This window comes from Diabrotica virgifera, chromosome 1 (genome assembly GCF_917563875.1).
Source record: "Diabrotica virgifera virgifera chromosome 1, PGI_DIABVI_V3a".
Lineage (NCBI taxonomy): Eukaryota > Metazoa > Arthropoda > Insecta > Coleoptera > Chrysomelidae > Diabrotica > Diabrotica virgifera.
The window spans coordinates 139,328,651-139,348,355 of record NC_065443.1 but is presented as its reverse complement, the minus strand read 5'-3'; the positions used below and the strand labels follow the sequence as shown (position 1 = coordinate 139,348,355).

At 32.2% G+C, this 19,705-nt stretch overlaps 1 protein-coding gene across 3 annotated transcripts in view; it reads left to right on the top strand.

Moving 5' to 3' along the window:
• The window catches only part of LOC114333152 (probable histone-lysine N-methyltransferase CG1716), a 79,761-nt gene extending 64,073 nt beyond the window's left edge, over positions 1-15,688 (top strand). For all 3 annotated transcript variants that reach the window (XM_050645024.1, XM_050645031.1, XM_050645016.1), the window contains 2 exons: positions 3,797-4,141; positions 10,644-15,688. In XM_050645024.1, coding sequence (XP_050500981.1) covers positions 3,797-4,141; positions 10,644-10,811 — 513 coding nt within the window. In that variant the 3' untranslated portion in view covers positions 10,812-15,688. The remainder of the gene's footprint in view (positions 1-3,796; positions 4,142-10,643) is intronic.
• The last annotated feature ends 4,017 nt before the right edge of the window (positions 15,689-19,705 follow it).

The following is a 19,705-nucleotide window of genomic DNA, read 5'->3' as shown; positions in this document are numbered from 1 at the left end:
TTTGAAGACTGTGCATCGGACAGGGAAGTAAAAGGTCGCATCAGGAAGGTACTGACCTGTTCAAAGTTCGATTTTCAACTGAGACTAAGGTTTACTAAGTGCTACGTATGGTCGGTGCTGCTATATGGCGTAGAGGGCTGGACACTAAAAACGAGGGATATAAACAGATTAGAAGCTTTCGAAATGTGGCTTTATTGCCATATCCTAAAGATACCATGGACAGCGAAAGTCACAAATGTAGATGTCCTTAAAAGAATTAACCAAGAAAGCCCACTTTTCGAAACCATCAAGAAAAGGAAAACTGTGTATCAAGGTCGCACAATGCGAAATAAAAAATACCAGTTAATCCAACTTATAATCGAGGGTAAAATTTAAGGCAAGAGAGGAACGGGACGCAAGAAAATGTCCTGGCTCCGAAACAAGGCAATGGACAGGGATTAACGACAATCAATATCTGATACATTTTGCAAGAAACAGAGAGGTAATGAAAAATGCGATCGCTAACATCCATTAGTGGATTTGCATCAGAAGATTTATTTCCCACTGATTGAGAGTCCAAGTGTCACTTTCATATTTAACAATTGGGCGAATAATTGGCTGTATAGTCTTAATTTAGATTGTTTTGTTAGCAGATTAGATCTTAGTAATGATGATAGGGAGTATAATGATCTATTCCACGCAGCTACCCTTGCTAAGACCTCTTTTTTTAATGTGATTGTTATCTGTGATTACCGTTCCTAGATATTTAAACTCTTTTACTACTTCGAAGTTGTGGTCATTAATAGTTATATTCTGCCTACCTCTTGACCTTAGATTTTTGGTTACTAGTTTGTATTTCGTGTTCTCTTCATTTATTCGAAGGCCCCGACTACCTGTTTCTTCCTCGAGTTGTGAAATCACCTCTCTCACGTCTCTTGTAGAATGATCGACTGCACCTATATCATCAGCAAAGGCCAACAATAGTTTTGATCCTCGATTCGCAAATCCTCCTGTCAGCTCAGATGATATTTTACTTATTAGATATTCTAAGGCCAAACTGAATAGCATTAAAAGTACTTCAGGGACATTTCTTGCACAGTTTGGCCACCCCTGAATACCATCAGCTTTCCTTCTATGTATTAGGCATCATTTCCTCCCTTTTCTCTCCTAGAGCCTTCACAAATCTTCACAGGTATTCCTTCAAATCCTACTTGCCATTCTTTCGGAACATGAAGCTGTATAATTTAAATAAACACCATATATCAGTATCTGAATGTTTTTGCTTTTTTTCGCCAGCACAAGTGTTAAAATGTATTGTTTTCTCCATTTTATCAAACATTTCCACCAAGAGAGCATCTTAGTCAAATCTAAAGCAAGATTCTTAACTATAGCCAAGTAATTAATCATTTACAGAGTATACAGTATATTACTGATAATTTCAGAATGTAAGAACGCGATGGTCAAAAAAATGAAGAAAGTTTATGTGGTAAAACATTTTATCAATCTATTTTAGAAATAATTGTTTATCTTTTGGATTTTAAAATGTGCTTAGCTGTACTTGTTATCTTCGTATGTATGTAATAATGAAAACCTGGTATGTAAAAGGCTAAAGGATATTTATAAATAAAGAGAAGAATAATAAATATTCTGACACTAAATTATTGACATTCATCTTGTTCCGTCAATTTTAAAATCTAATTTAATATTTTCTTACATATCTGTTAATTTTTATCGTTTGTTAATGTATTATTTGTTATTGTTAATTTAAATATTAGAATGTTAAAGACTTATAAAACCGATTTTCTTTAGGGTATGTAAATATTGTTTTTATAATTGTATACAAAACTAATAAATTTTGTTCTTTAAGGAGAAAAAACGGTGTTTAGTCTATGTCCCGAGTTTCCAGAGTTTCTACATTATAAATCGGTTTTATAATTTAATAATTTCTACATTATATGTATATAAATGCTCTATAGTTTAGGTATAATAAATATTATTTTATTTATTAATTATGTTATAACCCAAAGATGATTCAGCAAAAAAGAAACAATTCTTAACAATAAAATTGTATTCAAACAAAACGGTGCATATCCGTGCCGGATGTTAGATTAACATGACTATCCTTATTTTGCTATCAGCTATTCCAAATAATCATGTTGTAGACTTGTTAAACCATTTTGTTAGGTTCTGGAATCAAAAAATTATTCTCTTTCGTCCTCGTTTTCTATACAAGCTACTATATACACAATACACATACTATATACATGAAGAACGAATTGTAACACGCCATATCTCTGCTCATTTTTCATAATATGATCCATCTTTTCTAATTTTCGCGGAACAGTTCTACTCTTATCTATCTTAAAATCTGAGAGTATCTTCTTTTTCTTCTTGTGTCACTCCTAACGGAGATTGGAAATGACCTAAAGAGTTCATTAGGGGTGCAGCCAAACCACTCTCTCAAATTCCGCAGCCATGACATTCTTCTACGGCCTGGATTCCGTTTTCCTTCTATTTTTCCTTGCATTATATTTTAAAGTAATGCGTATTTATGTCCTATCATCAGGTCACCCAAATATTCTAGTTTTCTTCGTTTTATTGTTAGCAAAATTTCTGGGTCTTTTCCTATCCTTCGTATTACTTCAAAGTTTGTGACTCTTTCAACCCAACTTATCTTTAGCATTCAACGGTAGCACCACATCTCGAAACTTTCAATATTTTTTAAGTTGTTCTGTTTGAGAGTTCAGGTCTCTACACCGTATAATAAAGGGTTAAATACGTAGCCTCTTAGCATTCTTAATCGTAGAGAGATGCTTATATCTCTGTTGCAGAAGAATGTTCTCATCTTTATGAAGGTGGTCCTGGCAGTTTGGATACGTCTTTTTATTTCATTGTTTTGGTCTCCAGTTTCGTTTATTAAAGTTCCCAAGTATTTGTAACTTGATATTTTTTCAATTTGAATGCCGTTTATACTAATATGTGCTGGTTGTGTCATGTTTTCACTAAAGACCATATACTTGGTTTTTTTATATTGATATTTTTATGCCTTAATTGTTGCAAGCAATATTTATGTTTGTAAGTAATCGTTGTAATTCTTCTACTGTTCTTGCAACTAGTACAGTGTCGTCCGCGTATCGAATATTATTTACAAGCTCTCCATCGATTACGATTCCTTCGTTTGCTTGCAAAAGGGCTTCCTGACAGATGCTTTCACTATATACATTAAATAGCAGTGGTGACAAAATGCATCCCTGTTGTGAAGTGACTCCTCTACGTATTTCTATTGCTTGTGATGTCTCAGTTTCTATTTTGATGTTAACTTTCTGATTCCAATATAGATTGAGAATTATTCGCAGATCTTTATTATCTATGTCCTTTCTTTCAATAATGTCTCTTTGCTTATCATGGCATACGAAAGTAGCAGCTTTTTTATTAGGACACATATTCTTGCTTATTCGTCAAATATTATTCTTTGATCGACCCTCTGTATATGTACTACTGATAATGACTTCGCAATTTTCTTTTTTGTCATGCGGCAGAAGCCGACAACGGCCCACTCATCTAGCACATCACCTGGGATCAAATATGGTGAGAAGGTATGTAAATCCAGTTGATGCTAAGGTTAGGGTCATTTGTACACCAGAAAAGATTCGTTTTTTATGACCAGATGATTCAACGGTATACCTATTGGTTCCTGGATTATTTCTTGCTAGCATTTCGTCTGCAATTGAGGTATACATTATCATACATGGGGGAATATGGAAATATTCTTTCTTACCTTCTTAATTTCGATACATATATTTTATTACTGTTACAGCCAAGAACTGAAGAGGACAAACGACAATTTAAAGAAGACATCAAAAGGTACAAAGCCAATAAGGAAAAGTTAAAACGGCAAAAAGAGAAGATCCTACTGCAAACTAAAAAACAATTACGAGAAATAGAAATCAAGAAAACCAGAGAAAAGCGCCCCAAGACGACGGTGAAGGTTAAATTGAAAGAAAAGCCCGATTTTAATAGCGAGGCCGCGAAGAAAATCAAAGAGACTTTCAAGGTGAATATGGCTTCGACTGTGGTAAATGCTTTAAACGTCTACAGGAAGCCTGATTGTACAGAAGGAAGAATTACCAATACCCAGGACTTTAAACATTTAGCAAGAAAGGTAAGACACAAATAAAGGTTTTTGGGATATATTTAATTTAGGAGAATCATATTATTTATTACGCATGCAAATGAGCTGTAAGTCTCACTTTAAACCTTAATTTATAGACTTTCAAAAAAATATTTGTTCGATTGTTTTACCTTTATTTGTATTAAAGATGTATACCGGCTTGAAGTTGTAATTTTCTTTAAAAATTTGTTCCTTAAAAATTTCCTTAAAAATTATTTTGCTTATATGAGTTTTAAACAAATTTGAGTAATACACATTTATACTACAGTGGAACCTCGATAACTCGGATTAATCGGGACCGCGGCCGATCCGGGTTATTGAAAGTCCGGGATAGCCGGAGAGCATGGTAAAAATTAATAAAATACGGCATACTTATAGATAAAGTCCATTATAATTAAAATAACATGAAATATAATATATGCACAGTACACATCGAAATTACCTATAGTTATATAGAGTTTAGTATAGACAATATAGAGTATTGTTCATTTCTAGGTAAAAAATCTGTTTCGGTTGTGTCCATTTCGTCTGGTCTTCCATCTGAATGATGTTATGTAATTTAAAAACAGTGACTCTTTCATTGTTTAAAAGACCATTGTTTAAAAAACATTTTTTTAAAAACAGTTGAAAATAAATAAAGGAATAACACATGCATGTTGTTTGTGATAGCCAGAGATAATGAGGTGCTCTCAATCGTGTGCATGAGTCATTTTTACTATCCTATAGTTTAAATTACACAAATACCCATTATTTCTCAAATATTATATTATGGTCATATGGTCAAAGGAAGTTTTATCAATGAAACTCGATATTTTTAAGACATTCCAGAAGTGGCTACAGATAAAATGTTTTAACATAATACATACATTTTTATTGTTGAAATGTTTGTCTGATGAAAATCGGTCCGGGTTAGCCGGACTTCCGGGTTATCGGGGGCCGACTTATCGAGGTTCCACTGTACTTGATTTATCAGTAATGTTAGAAGGTATCGATATTTTAACCCATTAACGCCTACGTGTACCATATGGACTATGGAGTCTAGTTAGCATATTGTTAGGTAAAATTTAGCAAAGAAATTCGGTCTATTTGTAGTTCAAGGTTACCTAATCTTGAATGAACAACCCAAATTTAGTTTTATACCTATTTTCCAGTGTAATAAATTTTTGAATTAACGGTTGGTTTTGTTTGTGCCAAAATATGGACATTCGTTTCGTGTTTACTTTTTGCAGTAGTATCCCCGTTTTTGTTTTCCAAAGATTTTCTACAAACCCTAATAAAAAACTGTACAGGTTTCCATAATACACTGGCTCTCTCTATAACGAACACGGATATTACAAGGTGTCGCTTATAACGAGGTACGCTAGATGTCCTATGAAATTCCTATTGAACTATAACACCTCTATAACGAGACATAAATTGGTTATAACGAGGAAAAGTGAAATCAAGAATATGTTTTTTACCTGTTTTTAGCGAAGTAATGGCTATAAATAAATGCCCCAACTGCTTGTATATAGAAATTTCCAACATCTGTGTTTCGAGGCCAGTGGTGTAATAAACACGCCTGCAATAAACTTCTTTCTGTTTATCTATCGACCGATATTGAATACATATTGTAGGAAAGTTTACAATTTACGATGGTACGAAGTTTCATTGTTCAGGTCGACCATCGACACCTAATAAACTACGTAAGAGGCATCAAAATATTTCAATATTATTGTCTGATATAACGAGATCCGCTTATAACGAGGTAATTAGTCCGCCATTTCAGTTGTCGTTATAAAGGGAGTCTACTGTATTTCATTTTTTGGTTTTTGCTTAATTAGGCCAAAAATATGGGTGTTCCCATATGGAACCGCTAGGCGGTTTGCTGGATATGTGGTTTTCACTATTCTTTTTTTACTTTTCATATTTTTAGAGGAATTTCTTTGGAAGAAGATCTCGATATAGCTTTCGAGGACAACGAAAGTAACCATAATGTTTCTGCCGTTTAGATAAAATCTCCAGATACTAACATTTTGACAGACGAAGATTCGGCTGATGAAGATGACGCGAGTTTTATTGATAATCGAAATCGTAACCAGCTGTCTTCAGGCTCGGAAATTGTATTTTCATATGATACTAGAATCGGAGGCACTGCTGAAGACACGATTGTAGAAGAAACCACTTAGATCCACTCCGTACTAGCAGAGTAATTACATCTGCTCCAACTTATGGAGGTCTAATTATGTTCACGCGGCAACAAAATGCAGATTTTTGCGAAGAAAGGGATTTGGTTTCAACAGTGTATGATTTTATATAGTCTGATTACTCAAAGTATGCTGGTTCAAGCCCAGTGGCGTAACAAACTCCGTCGGGGCCCCTCCGCAGAATTGGAAATGGGGCCCCCTTTAAGAAGTTACTAAATACGACTTGTTTAACAAAAACTTATGTGTGTTATAGTCTAGTACATGAACGTGAAATACGGAGATACCGTGTAATTTTCAGTGTCACCACAGAAGTGGTCATGACAATACTTTTCAAGTTATTTGCGAGTGAAAATGTTTATTGTTCAACAAGAAAACGACGTTTTCGGGCGTTTTTTCGCAAATAACTCAAAAATTAAGTATTTGATCGAAAAAATATTTTTAGCAAAAATGTAGCTCATAAAAAATGATGTCTATCGACCCAGTAAAAGAAAAGTTGTGAAATAACCAAAAACTGAAGCATTTTCGGGAAAAACTCATTAAAACTTTTTTAAAGTGTTTAAAAAAAGTTTTATTTTTATTTTTTATAGAAGTTTTAGCATCAAAACTAAGCGAGTTACGCTCAAAATCAAGTTAACCCCTTGTTTTGGTAAAAAAAAAAATCGTGAAAATCTTCCCCTATTTAGCACCCCAAATGAAACTAATCATTACCGCTTTTACAAATTACTTAACTTTTTTTATATGACCTGTAAATTTCACTGGTTCAAAGTGCTTATATTATGGCCCCCGCAAGCTTCAAGACTCAAACATGTAATTCATCTTCTGTATAATAGAGAAGTTTCTATAGAATAGATGGACAACTTACAGAACCTATAGAGATAGGCAACGGAATAAGGCAGGGGACTCATTGAGCCCCATTCTCTTCAATTTAATCATGAATGAAATCGCCAACAACATCTACAAAGGCAGAGGATACAGAGTGGGAAACAAAGAAGTAAAAATACTCTGTTATGCAGACGACGCAATATTGATAGCCCATACTGCGGGGGCCTCTGTTACGCCTCTGTAAACTACTGCCGATAATATTGTATCGAAATACTAAATGTAAAGACCCATAGTCTTTAGATCCAATTTAGATTTAGAAATATTGTTCTAAAATTCGGCAAATTGCAAATCTTTCAATGGTCACGTACAAAGCATTACCTTATTAAGCTAGTTTATTGTCGTCAGCATAAAAGTTGAGAAAACCGGAAAGGATTAAGTTTATAGATGTGAGATGATTCACTTGCCGAACATGCCTATTGAGAAATTGACGTTCTTAAATTTAAACACACAACGTAAAATAATATATCAATAACAGATTTTTACATAATATCAGACGACAAGATGGGGTCCCGATCGATTGCCCCCCCCCCAAGCTTCATGCTGCGGGGGCCTCTGTTACGCCCCTGTTCAAGCCCTTCAGAACTTTTTAGATTACACCGTCCAACTAGACCTGTTAAAAGGTTTTCAGGACAGGAGAAAAAAAAAACATTGTTTTCACGAGGCCAAAAATATTGTTTCAAAATACAATAATAATGTGGGTGGCACTGATTTGATGGATAGCGATATATAGTCCATTCTTTCACGGTTTTTGCTCTAAATTTTAAAGAACCGCTTGGATTGACATGAAATTTGGCATACGTATAGCTTACATGTCAAGGAAAAAAAGTGATATTGTGCCGATGTGTGCTTTTGCCCTCGGGGTGACTTTCACCCCCTCTTGATAATGAAAAAATATATGTCCAAAATAAGTCCGGAAATGGATAAACTGACTAATTTTAAGTAACTTTTGTTCTATAGAGCTTTTTCGCCAAGTCAACAGTTTTCGAATTATTTGCGAGTGAATATGTTCATTTTTCAACAAAATAACCACATTTTTAGACGGTTTTTTTCAAATAACTAAAAAAGTAAGTGTTTTGTCGAAAAAAACGTTCTTATCAAAAATATAGCCTATAAAAAAGTAAAACACATGGTGTACGCGTTAGGTCCCTGGATCTCGTAGAACCAGAGTTATAGCCAATGAAAAATAGATTCATATTCACCAAATTTCAAATAGAATATTTCGACGTGAAATATCCAAAAAATTAAGCACTTTTGGGGAAAACCCATTTTAACTTTTTTAAAGTGTTTAAAAAAAGCTTTATTTCTGTTTTTACAAAAAGTTTCTAGCATTAAATTTAAGCAAGTTACGCTCAAAATAAAGTTGGCCCCTTTTGTTTTTACAAAAAAAAATCGGGAAGACCACCTCCTAATTAGCAACTTAAATGAAATTAATCGTTACCGCTCCACAAATTATTTTACTTATGTTGTATTTATATGATCTGTAAGTTTCATCGATTCAAAGTGCTTATTTTTGAAAAAATTTGGTTTCAAAGTAAAATTTTTAAAAATTTTAATTTTGAAAAATATGCTTTTTTTTAAAATAACTTAAAAATTGTTAGAGATACTAAAAATCTCGAAAAACAAAAAAAAGTCAGATTTGCTTTTCTGAATATCATGTATTTTTTTGTTTTTCTGTTAGACAAAAATTGATTAAGATTTGATGTTTCTAAATTTACATACATTCGTGATAAGTGACTCGTTCAACCCCTTTTAACTACAGCCCTTTCAATAATAAGGACTTTGAACCGATGAAACTTACAGATCATATAAACAATATATACACTAGTCAAGAAACTTGTGAAGTCGTAACGATTAAGTTCATTTAAGATACTAATTAGGGGCTGACTTTCTCGATTTTCTTACCAAAACCAAAAAAGACTAACTTTATTTTTTGCGTAACTTGTTTAATTTTGATGCTAGAAATTTTTTTTATAAAACAAAAATGAAGTCTTTAAATAAGTCGTAATGAGTTTTCCCCGAAATGTGCTTAATTTTTGGTTATTTCACGTTAAAATATTCCATTTGGAATTTGACGAATATGAACCTATTTTTCATTAGCTATAATTCTGCTTCTACTAGGTGTAGAGACGTGATATATACACCATTTTTTTAAATTTTTTACAGGCTATAATTTTGCTACGAATGTTTTTTCGACAAAATCCTTACTATTTGAGTTATTTGCGAAAAACCGTGTAGAAGCGTGGTTATTTTGTTGAAAAAATGAACATATTCACTGCCAAATAACTCGAAAAGTATTGACTTAGTGAAAAAAACTCTAAACAAAAGTTGCTTAAAATTAGCCAGTTTATCCATTTCCTGACTTTCTTTTGACGAATATTTTTTCACCCCCAAAAGGGGGTGAAAACCACCCTCAGGGCAAAAGCACATATCGGCACAATATCACTTTTTTTCTTTGACTTGTTAGCTATGTGTATGCCAAATTTCATGTCAATCCAAGCGGTTCTTTAAAATTTAGAGGTTTTGCAATATTTTACCGTTAAAGAACGGACTAATATCTTGCTATCGAATTGGAATCCCTTCCAAAAAAATGGTATTGGCCTATTTTTACATACTTAGTGGACACCAGCATTAAAAATGCATGGAAGTTGTATAAAAAATCTGGTCGTAAGATTAGCCAATTGAAATTTACACGGGGCATTATCCAAATGAATCCAATAAGATATAAAATCCCTCCGAAAGCACCAGGAAGAGTGTCCGTAGCTGCAAGAAGTAACTCTCGAATTGGAGATATTCGGTACAAGGGATTAAATCATTTTGTGGTTTCTGTGCCAAAAAAACTAAAGAGGAAGATGCGCACGGATTGGATTTTTAATGCGAGGGAGAACAATGTGCTGCAAATATGATGTGGTTCGTTGTATTGACTGTTTTCGCAATTTTCATACTAAGTAACTCTTAACGAACATATATCGGGTTCGCGTCTAGTGGTCCCATATGGAAACAATTTTTTTCTCAACAATTATTTCATTTACAATTTTCTTCTTACGATTTACAAATGTACAGAATACTGTTACATTTAATGATTTTTAATAAATTTCGTCGAAAACAAGAATATTTTTTCTCGGCGTTAATGGGTTAATAACGCGCTCTAAAGAGCATGATCGGCTCGCAGCAAAAAGGTGCGCGCGCGAATTACTCGATACAAATAATAATTAATACGTACATTATCTTCATTTTTGAAGACCTTAATACAATTTTCTCGTGTAATCGACATTCTCGTCATCATAAAGTAGATCCCTTTCATTCTATTTACTTTTCTTTTCAATTTTTTTATACTAAATGAGAAAAACATAAAAACCTAAGATTGCAGAATATATGTGACCAACTATTTTATTTTTCAATACATTGTTTTATTGTTTTTGTTTCAGTTAACCCATTTCGTCATGCTGAAGGAGATAAAACACTTGATGAAGATTGAGGACTTAACTTGCACGGATAGCGTCAAAATGAAGGCCCGCGAATTTATCAGAAAGTACATGAGCAAATTTGGTGAGGTTTATGTCAAACGAATCGACTCACCCGAGTTTAAAGACTAAACTGTGGTCTGTGATCAAATGGCAATTCAGTTCTAACTTGGTAATTTGTAAAGGTGTACTTCAAAATTAGTGAAATGTACAAATTAAAGACATTGGCAAATTAGTTTATATCTTGATAGTCCATGTGGTGAGACCGCTCCTGTCTGAAAAAATTTCTGATTCGGTTTCTTTGTGGATTCCTATTCAAAAATTCCCCCTTTACACAAATCTGAAGGGTGCCGGGCAGAATTTTTGGACAGAAATTGTTTAAACAATTTTTTTTTAAACAAATACAAAAGATCACGTTTTTTCGCTCTGGAACATATATTTTTAGGGTTTTTGGATCATTCTAAAAAAGAATCGTATGTTGTAATGTTTCTTAAAAATTGATAGTTTTCGAGTTATAGGCGATTTAAAATCTGAAAAATGCGAAAATACGCATTTTTGATGCGTAAAATAGTATTTTTGAGGTTGCCAGATACTTAAATTGAAGATTAAACATTCAGCTTCAAGATTCTGAAGAGTGATCGCGTCTAACCTTAATTAATACCGTTGTTTTTTAATTGTTAAATATGCGTGTTTATCCGATTTTTTCGCCGGTGCGGCGCCCTCTGTTTTAAAAATCTCCTATTTTCCTCCGAAAAATATTTTTTCTAGATTATTTCGGATATTCTAAATAAAATAAGTTTCCTGACATTTTTCTCAAAAGTTAATAGTTTTAAAGTTATAAGCGATTTAAAATCCAAAAAATGCCAAAAAACGCATTTTTGGATTTTAAATCGCTTATAACTTTAAAACTGTTAACTTTTGAGAAAAATTTCAAGAAACTTATTTTATTTAGAATGTCCCAAAGAATCTAGAAAAAATATTTTTCGGAGGAAAATTGGAGTGTTTTGAAATAGAGCGCGCCGCACCGGCAAGAAAATCGGATGGACATGCATATTTAACAATTAAAAAACAACGGTTTAAATTAAGGTTAGACGCAATCAGAATCTTGAAGCTCAATGTTTAAGCTTCAATATAAGTATGGCAACCTCAAAAATACTAATTTAAATATGAGTTTTTAGGCCTCGAAAATGAGTATTTTCGCATTTTTCAGATTTTAAATCGCCCATAACTCGAAAACTATCAATTCTTGAGAAAATTTACAAGATACCTTTCTTGTTTAGAATGACCCACAAAATTTAAAAATATATGTTCCCGAGCAAAAAAACGTGATCTTTTGTATTTGTTTAAAAAATTGTTTAAACAATTTCTGCCCGGCACCCTTCAGATTTCTTTAAAGGGGACATTTTTGAATAGTAATCCACAAAGAAACCGAATCAGAAATTTTTCCAGACGGGAGCGGTCTCACCACATGGACTGTGAGCATTACCATTGTTTAAAAAAGAATAGTTTGTCAACGCAATGAATGAATTTGCTTGATTCTAATTGAGACAGTCACCGGATGTCACCCCATTTCTGTCAGGGTTGCAATGTCACGCGTAACTACGATAAATCCAAAATGCATAGACGCCAAGTTGGATACGACCCTATTCATAACACACCAACTCACATACATATTAAGAAAAATAAATATATGGAAGAATATATTTAGAAATTGAATTAATGATGTCATGATATTTATACATTATCTATACATACAGTGTGGTGGAATAAGTGTTGCCCCCCCCCCTGTTAACTTGTTTATTTTAAGAATATAAGCAAAACGCTCGGACAGGTCGATTTTTAAACTAATCATAGTATATTATAGCATCAACGTTTCGAACTTTACGCGATTCCTCTTCAAGTGACAGCCATAACTTTGATTTTTTTAAATGGGAAAGTACATCATGGCACACCTCATTTAAACGCTCTTAAAATACTGAGTTCAAAAATCTATAATACTTTAATCCTGTTTGAGAGCGTAAACGAAAAATTTCGGTCGAATTCTTTCTAAAATTTTTTCGAATCCTGAAAAAACCAATAAATATTTTTGAAAAATTTAAACGCAGAATAAAATATTACAGTATTCTCGATGGTCCAAAGTCCCTGAGAACTGCTATAATGTTTATTTTAATAAGTCACAGTGGTGAAAAAAAGAGAAAATTTAGTGTGATTTTTAATTTCAAATATATCATTCAAAAGAAACTTTTTGTTTATTCTAAGGGACTGTCAGCCCTCGGTAATAATCTAATTTTTCATTCTGCGTTTAAATTTTTCAAAAATACTTATTAGTTTTCTCAGAATTCGAAAAAAAGAAATGCGTTTAAAAAGAGTTCGACTGAAATTTTGGGCCTGCGATCTCAAAAAGGATTAAAGTATTATACATTTTTGAAATGAGGTGTCACATGATGTACTTTACCATTTAAAAAAATCAAAGTTATGGCTGTCACCTGAAGAGGGATCGCGTTAAGTTCGAAACGTTGATGCTATAATATACTATGTAAACTTGAATACTATGGTTAGTTTAAAAATCGACCTGTCCGAGCGTTTTGATTATATTTTTAAAATAAACAAGTTAACAGGGGGGCAACACTTATTCCACCGCACTGTATAATAGCATGACATCATTAATTCAATTTCTAAATATATTCTTCCATATACTTATTTTTCTTAATATGTGTGCGAGTTGGTGTTTTATGAATAGGATCGTATCCAACTTGGAGTCTATGCGTTTTGGATTTATCGTAGTTACGCGTGACACTGCAACCCTGACAGAAATGAGGTGACATCCGGTGACTGTCTCTATTAGAATCAAGCAAATTCATTAATTGCGTTGACAAACTATTTTTTTTTTTAAAGAATGGCATTACATTGTAGACTGGTTCTTCTTTAATTGAGGGTTAATTGTGTTCTTGGTCCTCAGTTGATCGTAATGTCAAATTTTCGCGCCACCTTTTGTGTTGTTGGCCTTAAACTTTTCTGTTCTGTAAAACCTGGTTTTTAGTACTCTCTCTCCACTTTTTAAATTCTTCAATTAGTGTAGTAGAAGAGTGCGGTATGCAGATGTCTTGTGTAGCTTGTTTTTCGTCTCAGAGTTCAAACAAAATTGCATCGAATTTTTCATTTGTTATATATTTTCAATTTATATATTTGTTATATATGTTCAGTAACGTTTGAAATATCCACATTTAGGACGCTTCCAATGTTTATGTCACGATTTTTCAAGGTTCATATTTTTACTTATAATACGGTAGAATCAATACAATACGAGTGAGGAAAACCAAGTAATATCTAATTGAAAATACCTCTATTGTTTTTCAAAATATTCTCCATTATGACCTTTTACTATTTTTTCCATTGGTCATAAGATAACTCTTCGACATAGTGTTCGAATACATCAGTGGCTTCTTCCCTATTTATTCTTAACGTTCGTGAAGTAAAAGACGTCATTTGGTGTCAAATTAGGACTTTATACTAGACTTGTTTGTCTTCTTTATTTCACCGAACTCTTCTTACCAATAAATGATTAATGATTGTCCATTTTACGTTGCCCTAAAGGCACTGATGCCTGACCAGTTTGTCTGATGCTTCTAATGCGAAAAACATCATCTTGAAACATCCATTCTTTCTCAGATGTAACCTGTTTAGGCTTTATTGATATGAAAAACATGACATAAATATTATACTGAGTGATACTTTTTAACTTTTTACATAGAAACTCAACGTTTCTGCGTTTTCTTTAATATTTGACCTATTTTCTGTATAGACAAGGCGAAAACGGCGGGTTCTTTGGAAGAAATATTCCCATGAGATCTTTTTGCATAATCACATTCGTGAGACATTCCAGAAGAAGATTCAAGAAGTCGCCCACGCGAAAAGTGTTCCAAATTTTTTTAACAATTTTTTTTTAATCAAATTGCAAAAATCAGTATTTTTGGCCCGGACAAATTTTTTTTAGGTTTTTTGGACTATTCTGGATAAAAAAAGGTTTCTTATAATTTTTCCCCAAAGTTGATAGTTTTCGAGGTAAAAGCATTTTAAAATTGAAAAAAACGAAAAATGGCGATTTTCAAGGCTTAATAACTCGGTTTAAAAGTTATTACTATGAAAGTCAGAAAGTGACTAAATCAAAGTTTAAAGCCCCCCTACAAGATCCTGTAGAAATTTTTGTCATTATTTGATTACTAAGCTGTTATTTTTAAGTAAAAATAATGAGCGCCATGCACGTATTAGGCGGCCGTCCATGATGAGTGCGAAAGAGATGCCATGCAGGCAGTCCAATGGCGTATCTCACTCGCACTCACATTTACAGCCGCGTCAATACGATCTTGCCGCTCATTATTAATAAATAAAAATAACAGCTTAGTAATAAATTAATGACACAAATTTCTTCAGAATCATGAGGGGGGGCTTTAAATTTGATTTAGTCACTTTCTGACTTTCATAATAATAATCTTTAACCAAGTTATTAAGTCTTAAACATAGCCATTTTCGCGTTTTTCAAATTTTAAATTGCTTATAACTCGAACACGATCAACTTTAGAGAAAAATTATAAGAAACCTTTTCTGTCCAGAATGGTCCGAAAAATGTAAAAAAAATTGTCCGGGGCAAAAATATTGATTTTTGCAATTTGATTAAAAAAATTGTTAAAAAAATTGAACTATTTTTCACGTGGGCGACTTCTTGAACCTTATTCTGGGGTGTCTCACGAATGTGATTATGCAAAAAAAATCACATGGGAATATTTCTTCCAACGAACCCGCCGTTTTCGCCTTTTCTAGTATGCTTTATATTTGAATAAGGAGAATGTGTTTATATAATTCGATGGTCTTAAATTTATATTATGCTTTTGGTTTTCTTTGGATAATTTAGTAGATATCCACTGTTTATTACCTTATTTAAGTTATTGTAATAAATGTACATATTAATGTATTATCAAACCATTTGTACAATTAAACATAATGATTTGTTAGTAGTGTTTATTATTTTCCTTAAGAGTGTGTGTGTTCACAAAGAGGGGATGGCATTAGATAAACTTTTTGCCACAGATATTTTTTCCTTAAGAGGAAAGGAACATTTTGACGCCTGTCAAAAATTTTCCATGTATTTTAAATGTAATCATTTTTTTCGAAACCTGAGAAAACTAATATGTATTTTTGAAAAATTTAAACACAGAATTAAAGATTACTTTATTACCGAGGGCCGAAAGTCCCTTAGAATGAATAAAAAGTTGCTTTTGAATGAGATATTTGAAATTATAAATCACACTAAATTTTCTCTTAATTTTTCACTTCTGTAACTTATTAAAATAAACAATATAGAAGTTTTCAGGGACTTTCGGCCCTCGGTAATAACGTAATCTTTCATTCTGCGTTTAAATTTTTCAAAAATACTTACTAGTTTTCTCAGGATTCGAAAAAAATGAATCGCATTTAAATAGCATTGAAGCCGAAAGTTCGTACCATCCCCACGGGGGTAAGCGCAAAATCTTGGTTCAATGCTATTTAAATGCATTCATTTTTTTTGGAATCCTGAGAAAGCTAATAAATGTGTTTGAAAAATTTAAACGCAGAATGAAAGATTACATTATTACCGAGAGCCGAAAGTCCCTTATAATAAACAAAAAGTTCCTTTCGAATGAAATAGTGTAGTAGTGTTCAGGGACTTTCGGCCCTCGGTAATAATGCAATATTTTATTTTGCGTTTAAAATTTTCAAAAATACTTATTAGTTTATCAGGATTCGAAAAAAATCAACGCATTTAAATAACATTGGACCAAGATTTTGCTCCCATACCCCCTTCTCTTTTTGAAGTTATACTTCTTTACCGGCGATATGAGGGTGAATTTTTATATGTTAAAACCTATGATCCCGGCGCATGCGCATTATAACTTTGTTCTGATTGGATATTCAAATGACATGTCAAAAATTATTCAATATGGCGGCTGTGGTACAGCTGTAGTTTGATTATTTATGGTTGTTGCGTTTTAAAATTTGTGTGAAAAGAAACAACAAACAAAAGTTAGTTAATAGTTATACTGCTACTAAGTTTTAAATAGTTTTCATATACCTATATTTTTGGACTTTTGGACTATTTTGGACAAGGAAAACTCATTCTAATTTGGTAAGTAGTTTTTATTATAATCATATTGTAATTATACATTTGGATTAGGTTGAAATACAGTAGAGCGTCGATTATCCGAACTAATTGGGGGACATAGGTGTTCGGAAAACCGATTTGTTCGGATAATCGAACTACAATATATTGATACATATTTATAGTCATACATATTTATCCACAAGTGAATAAAAGCCATATTTATATACCTACATATATTTATTTATATCTTGATAATGACAACTAGCAACTAAACAAAAAAGTGCAGTCTTTGCAACAACATAATTATTTTTGGATACAATATTGAAGAAAATTGAAGATATTTTAAGCGTCAATTACTAACACTTGCTCGGTATTCGAGTGCGGGACGCGGGAGTCGATAGTTCTAATAAGCGGTCGTTCGGTTGATCGACGTTCGGATAATCGACGCTCTACTGTACATTTATTTTCTCAAGAATGGGGATTTTAGAGAGAAATCCCAAATTAGGTCCGATTTTTATTTTTAAATTATGATTTTTTGGCGTAGATTTATTTATCTAGTAGGTATGTAATGCTTTGATTTACATACTTAATTTGATTACCAACAAAAGTTCTACCAATCTTCATCTAATATATTGTTTTCTTACTGTTTTGTTATATTTTAATATTTTCTTCCACAAAATTTAAACTACATAATTTAATTATATTCAAAACAACTATCGAAACAGTAAAACGTTCAGTTACCCTATTTTTCCACATGACAAATAATGTGGAATTGGACGAGTGAGTCTAGGCTTCGATTACGGATCAAAGCGCCCCGAAAGTCACGGGTTCGATTCCCGATGCATATTTTTATTTTTTTATGCATTTTATGATTGTAAGTATATTATTTGTTATATAATTTTTTTTTTCAGAAAATGCGTATTTAAAATTTTTGCCAACAATTATCGTTCAGAAATCATTTTTTCTTTGTGGCATTTTTCAATGTGTTTGTCTGCGTTTTATTCTTTTATTTTTTTAAATTTTTGGTATTCCCTTAAAAATCACATAATATGTAGTAGAAGTATAACTTCTTACGTGTGTACAAAGTACACACACATTCTTTTTTTTTTTATCACATAAAAGTTCGCATACTATTGCGAGGCAGAATGGCAGAATCTTGACAAAATAACTCGGGAATTGACAGAAAATTTTATTTTTATGTGCTTAGTTTGTTATTAACAGTAGAATCACGTAAACTTAAAACCTGGCTCAAAGCCAGCCGATAAGATAACACATTTTCAGTTCACAGCTTTCAAATGAGAATATTTGTATTTAAAACATTAAAAAATTAATGAACAACCAACACCTGAAGTGACGACAAACCAAGACATAATCATTGAAGATGCAGATAACAAAATATCGATTAAACTCCCTAAAATACGGTGGACAAAATCTGACCAAACAACTATTAAAACTAATCCAAAAAATAATAGAACAATATGTACCACAAGAATGGAGTTCAAGCATCCCAATACCTCTCTTCAAAAAGGAAGACAATTCGGACCCGAACAGTGACGGATCTAGACATATCCCTTGGGAGGGGAAATTTGCCTTAGGGGGAAATATCTACAGTATAGGAAACCATATGCGTTACTTGTTATAAATAAATTAATTTATTAATAACAAAATTAAGACATCTTTGTGATTTGGTAATGCGTTATTTAAGTGCCTCTATTCAAGTTACATCGGATAGAAAAATGAAAAAAATTGCTCCGTTAGATGCCGAGAAAATACATTTTTTTACGTATGCAGATTTAGAACTCAAAAATAATTTTCTTATTTTTCAGGCGCAATACCGATCGTTTTCATTGTTATATGTCATGAATATCTTGAAGATACGAAATTTTTTTAAAATAGCTTGCAGAGCCTTTTTTAAAATTTAATTTAATCTAAGTTTCCAAGATATTCTATAATCTATTTTTTATAGTTGTTTAGAAGCCAAAAAATTGTTTATATCTTTAAAATATTCCTGAGGCCGCCCAAATAGTCTGATTTCATTTTTATAAAGTAAGTTATATATATAGACCAGGCTAATAAGACAAAAATATACCCCGTTCGTGACACTTCAGCAGCCAGGGTACTGAAGCATTTTTTCGACAAGAATTTTAACTATTTCCTGCGTAGGATCTGGCGGCCATTTTTATTTATTAACAATTAACTGTCAAAAAATTGCATTTTCCCTTTTTTTTTCAAATCAATGGAAAACAGTGAAACTTATGATTTTTTTAGTACAAATATCTTTGAGATTATGGAAAAAGCTTTAAAATGACATATTACAAAGTTTGATATACTCATTTATTTTTAATATAATTGCGAAAAAAAGTCGGAATTTCAAAAAAAATTATTTTTGCAATAAATGTTGTAAAAATTAGTGTACAGGTTTGAAATTTTTGTCAAATGAGGGTTCTTTGGTGCTTAATATGTGATAAAAATTTCAAAGCGATTCATTCAATTAAATTTTATTCAAATTGTTTATCCCAGAGCGCATTTTTTTGCAATAACATAAGTCAGAAAAACATGACGTTAGAACCATTCCACAGGTGTCAAATGAAAGAGCATGAGCTATATTTTCAACTTGGTTTAAAAAAAGCAAATAAAAAATGCATTTATTAGTAATAAATAATTATGCAAAAGTATCGTAAATCTTTCCTTATAAACTTTTTGGATAACTTTTTCCAAAAAAATTAACTTTTTTACCCTGTTTTAAGTGCACAACTACCAAGTAATGTTATTTATATCCTAATTGATAAAAAATTGTAATAAATATATATAATTTCTTATATAACAAAATAAAAAGTTTATAAGGAAAGATTTACGATACTTTTGCATAATTATTTATTACTAATAAATG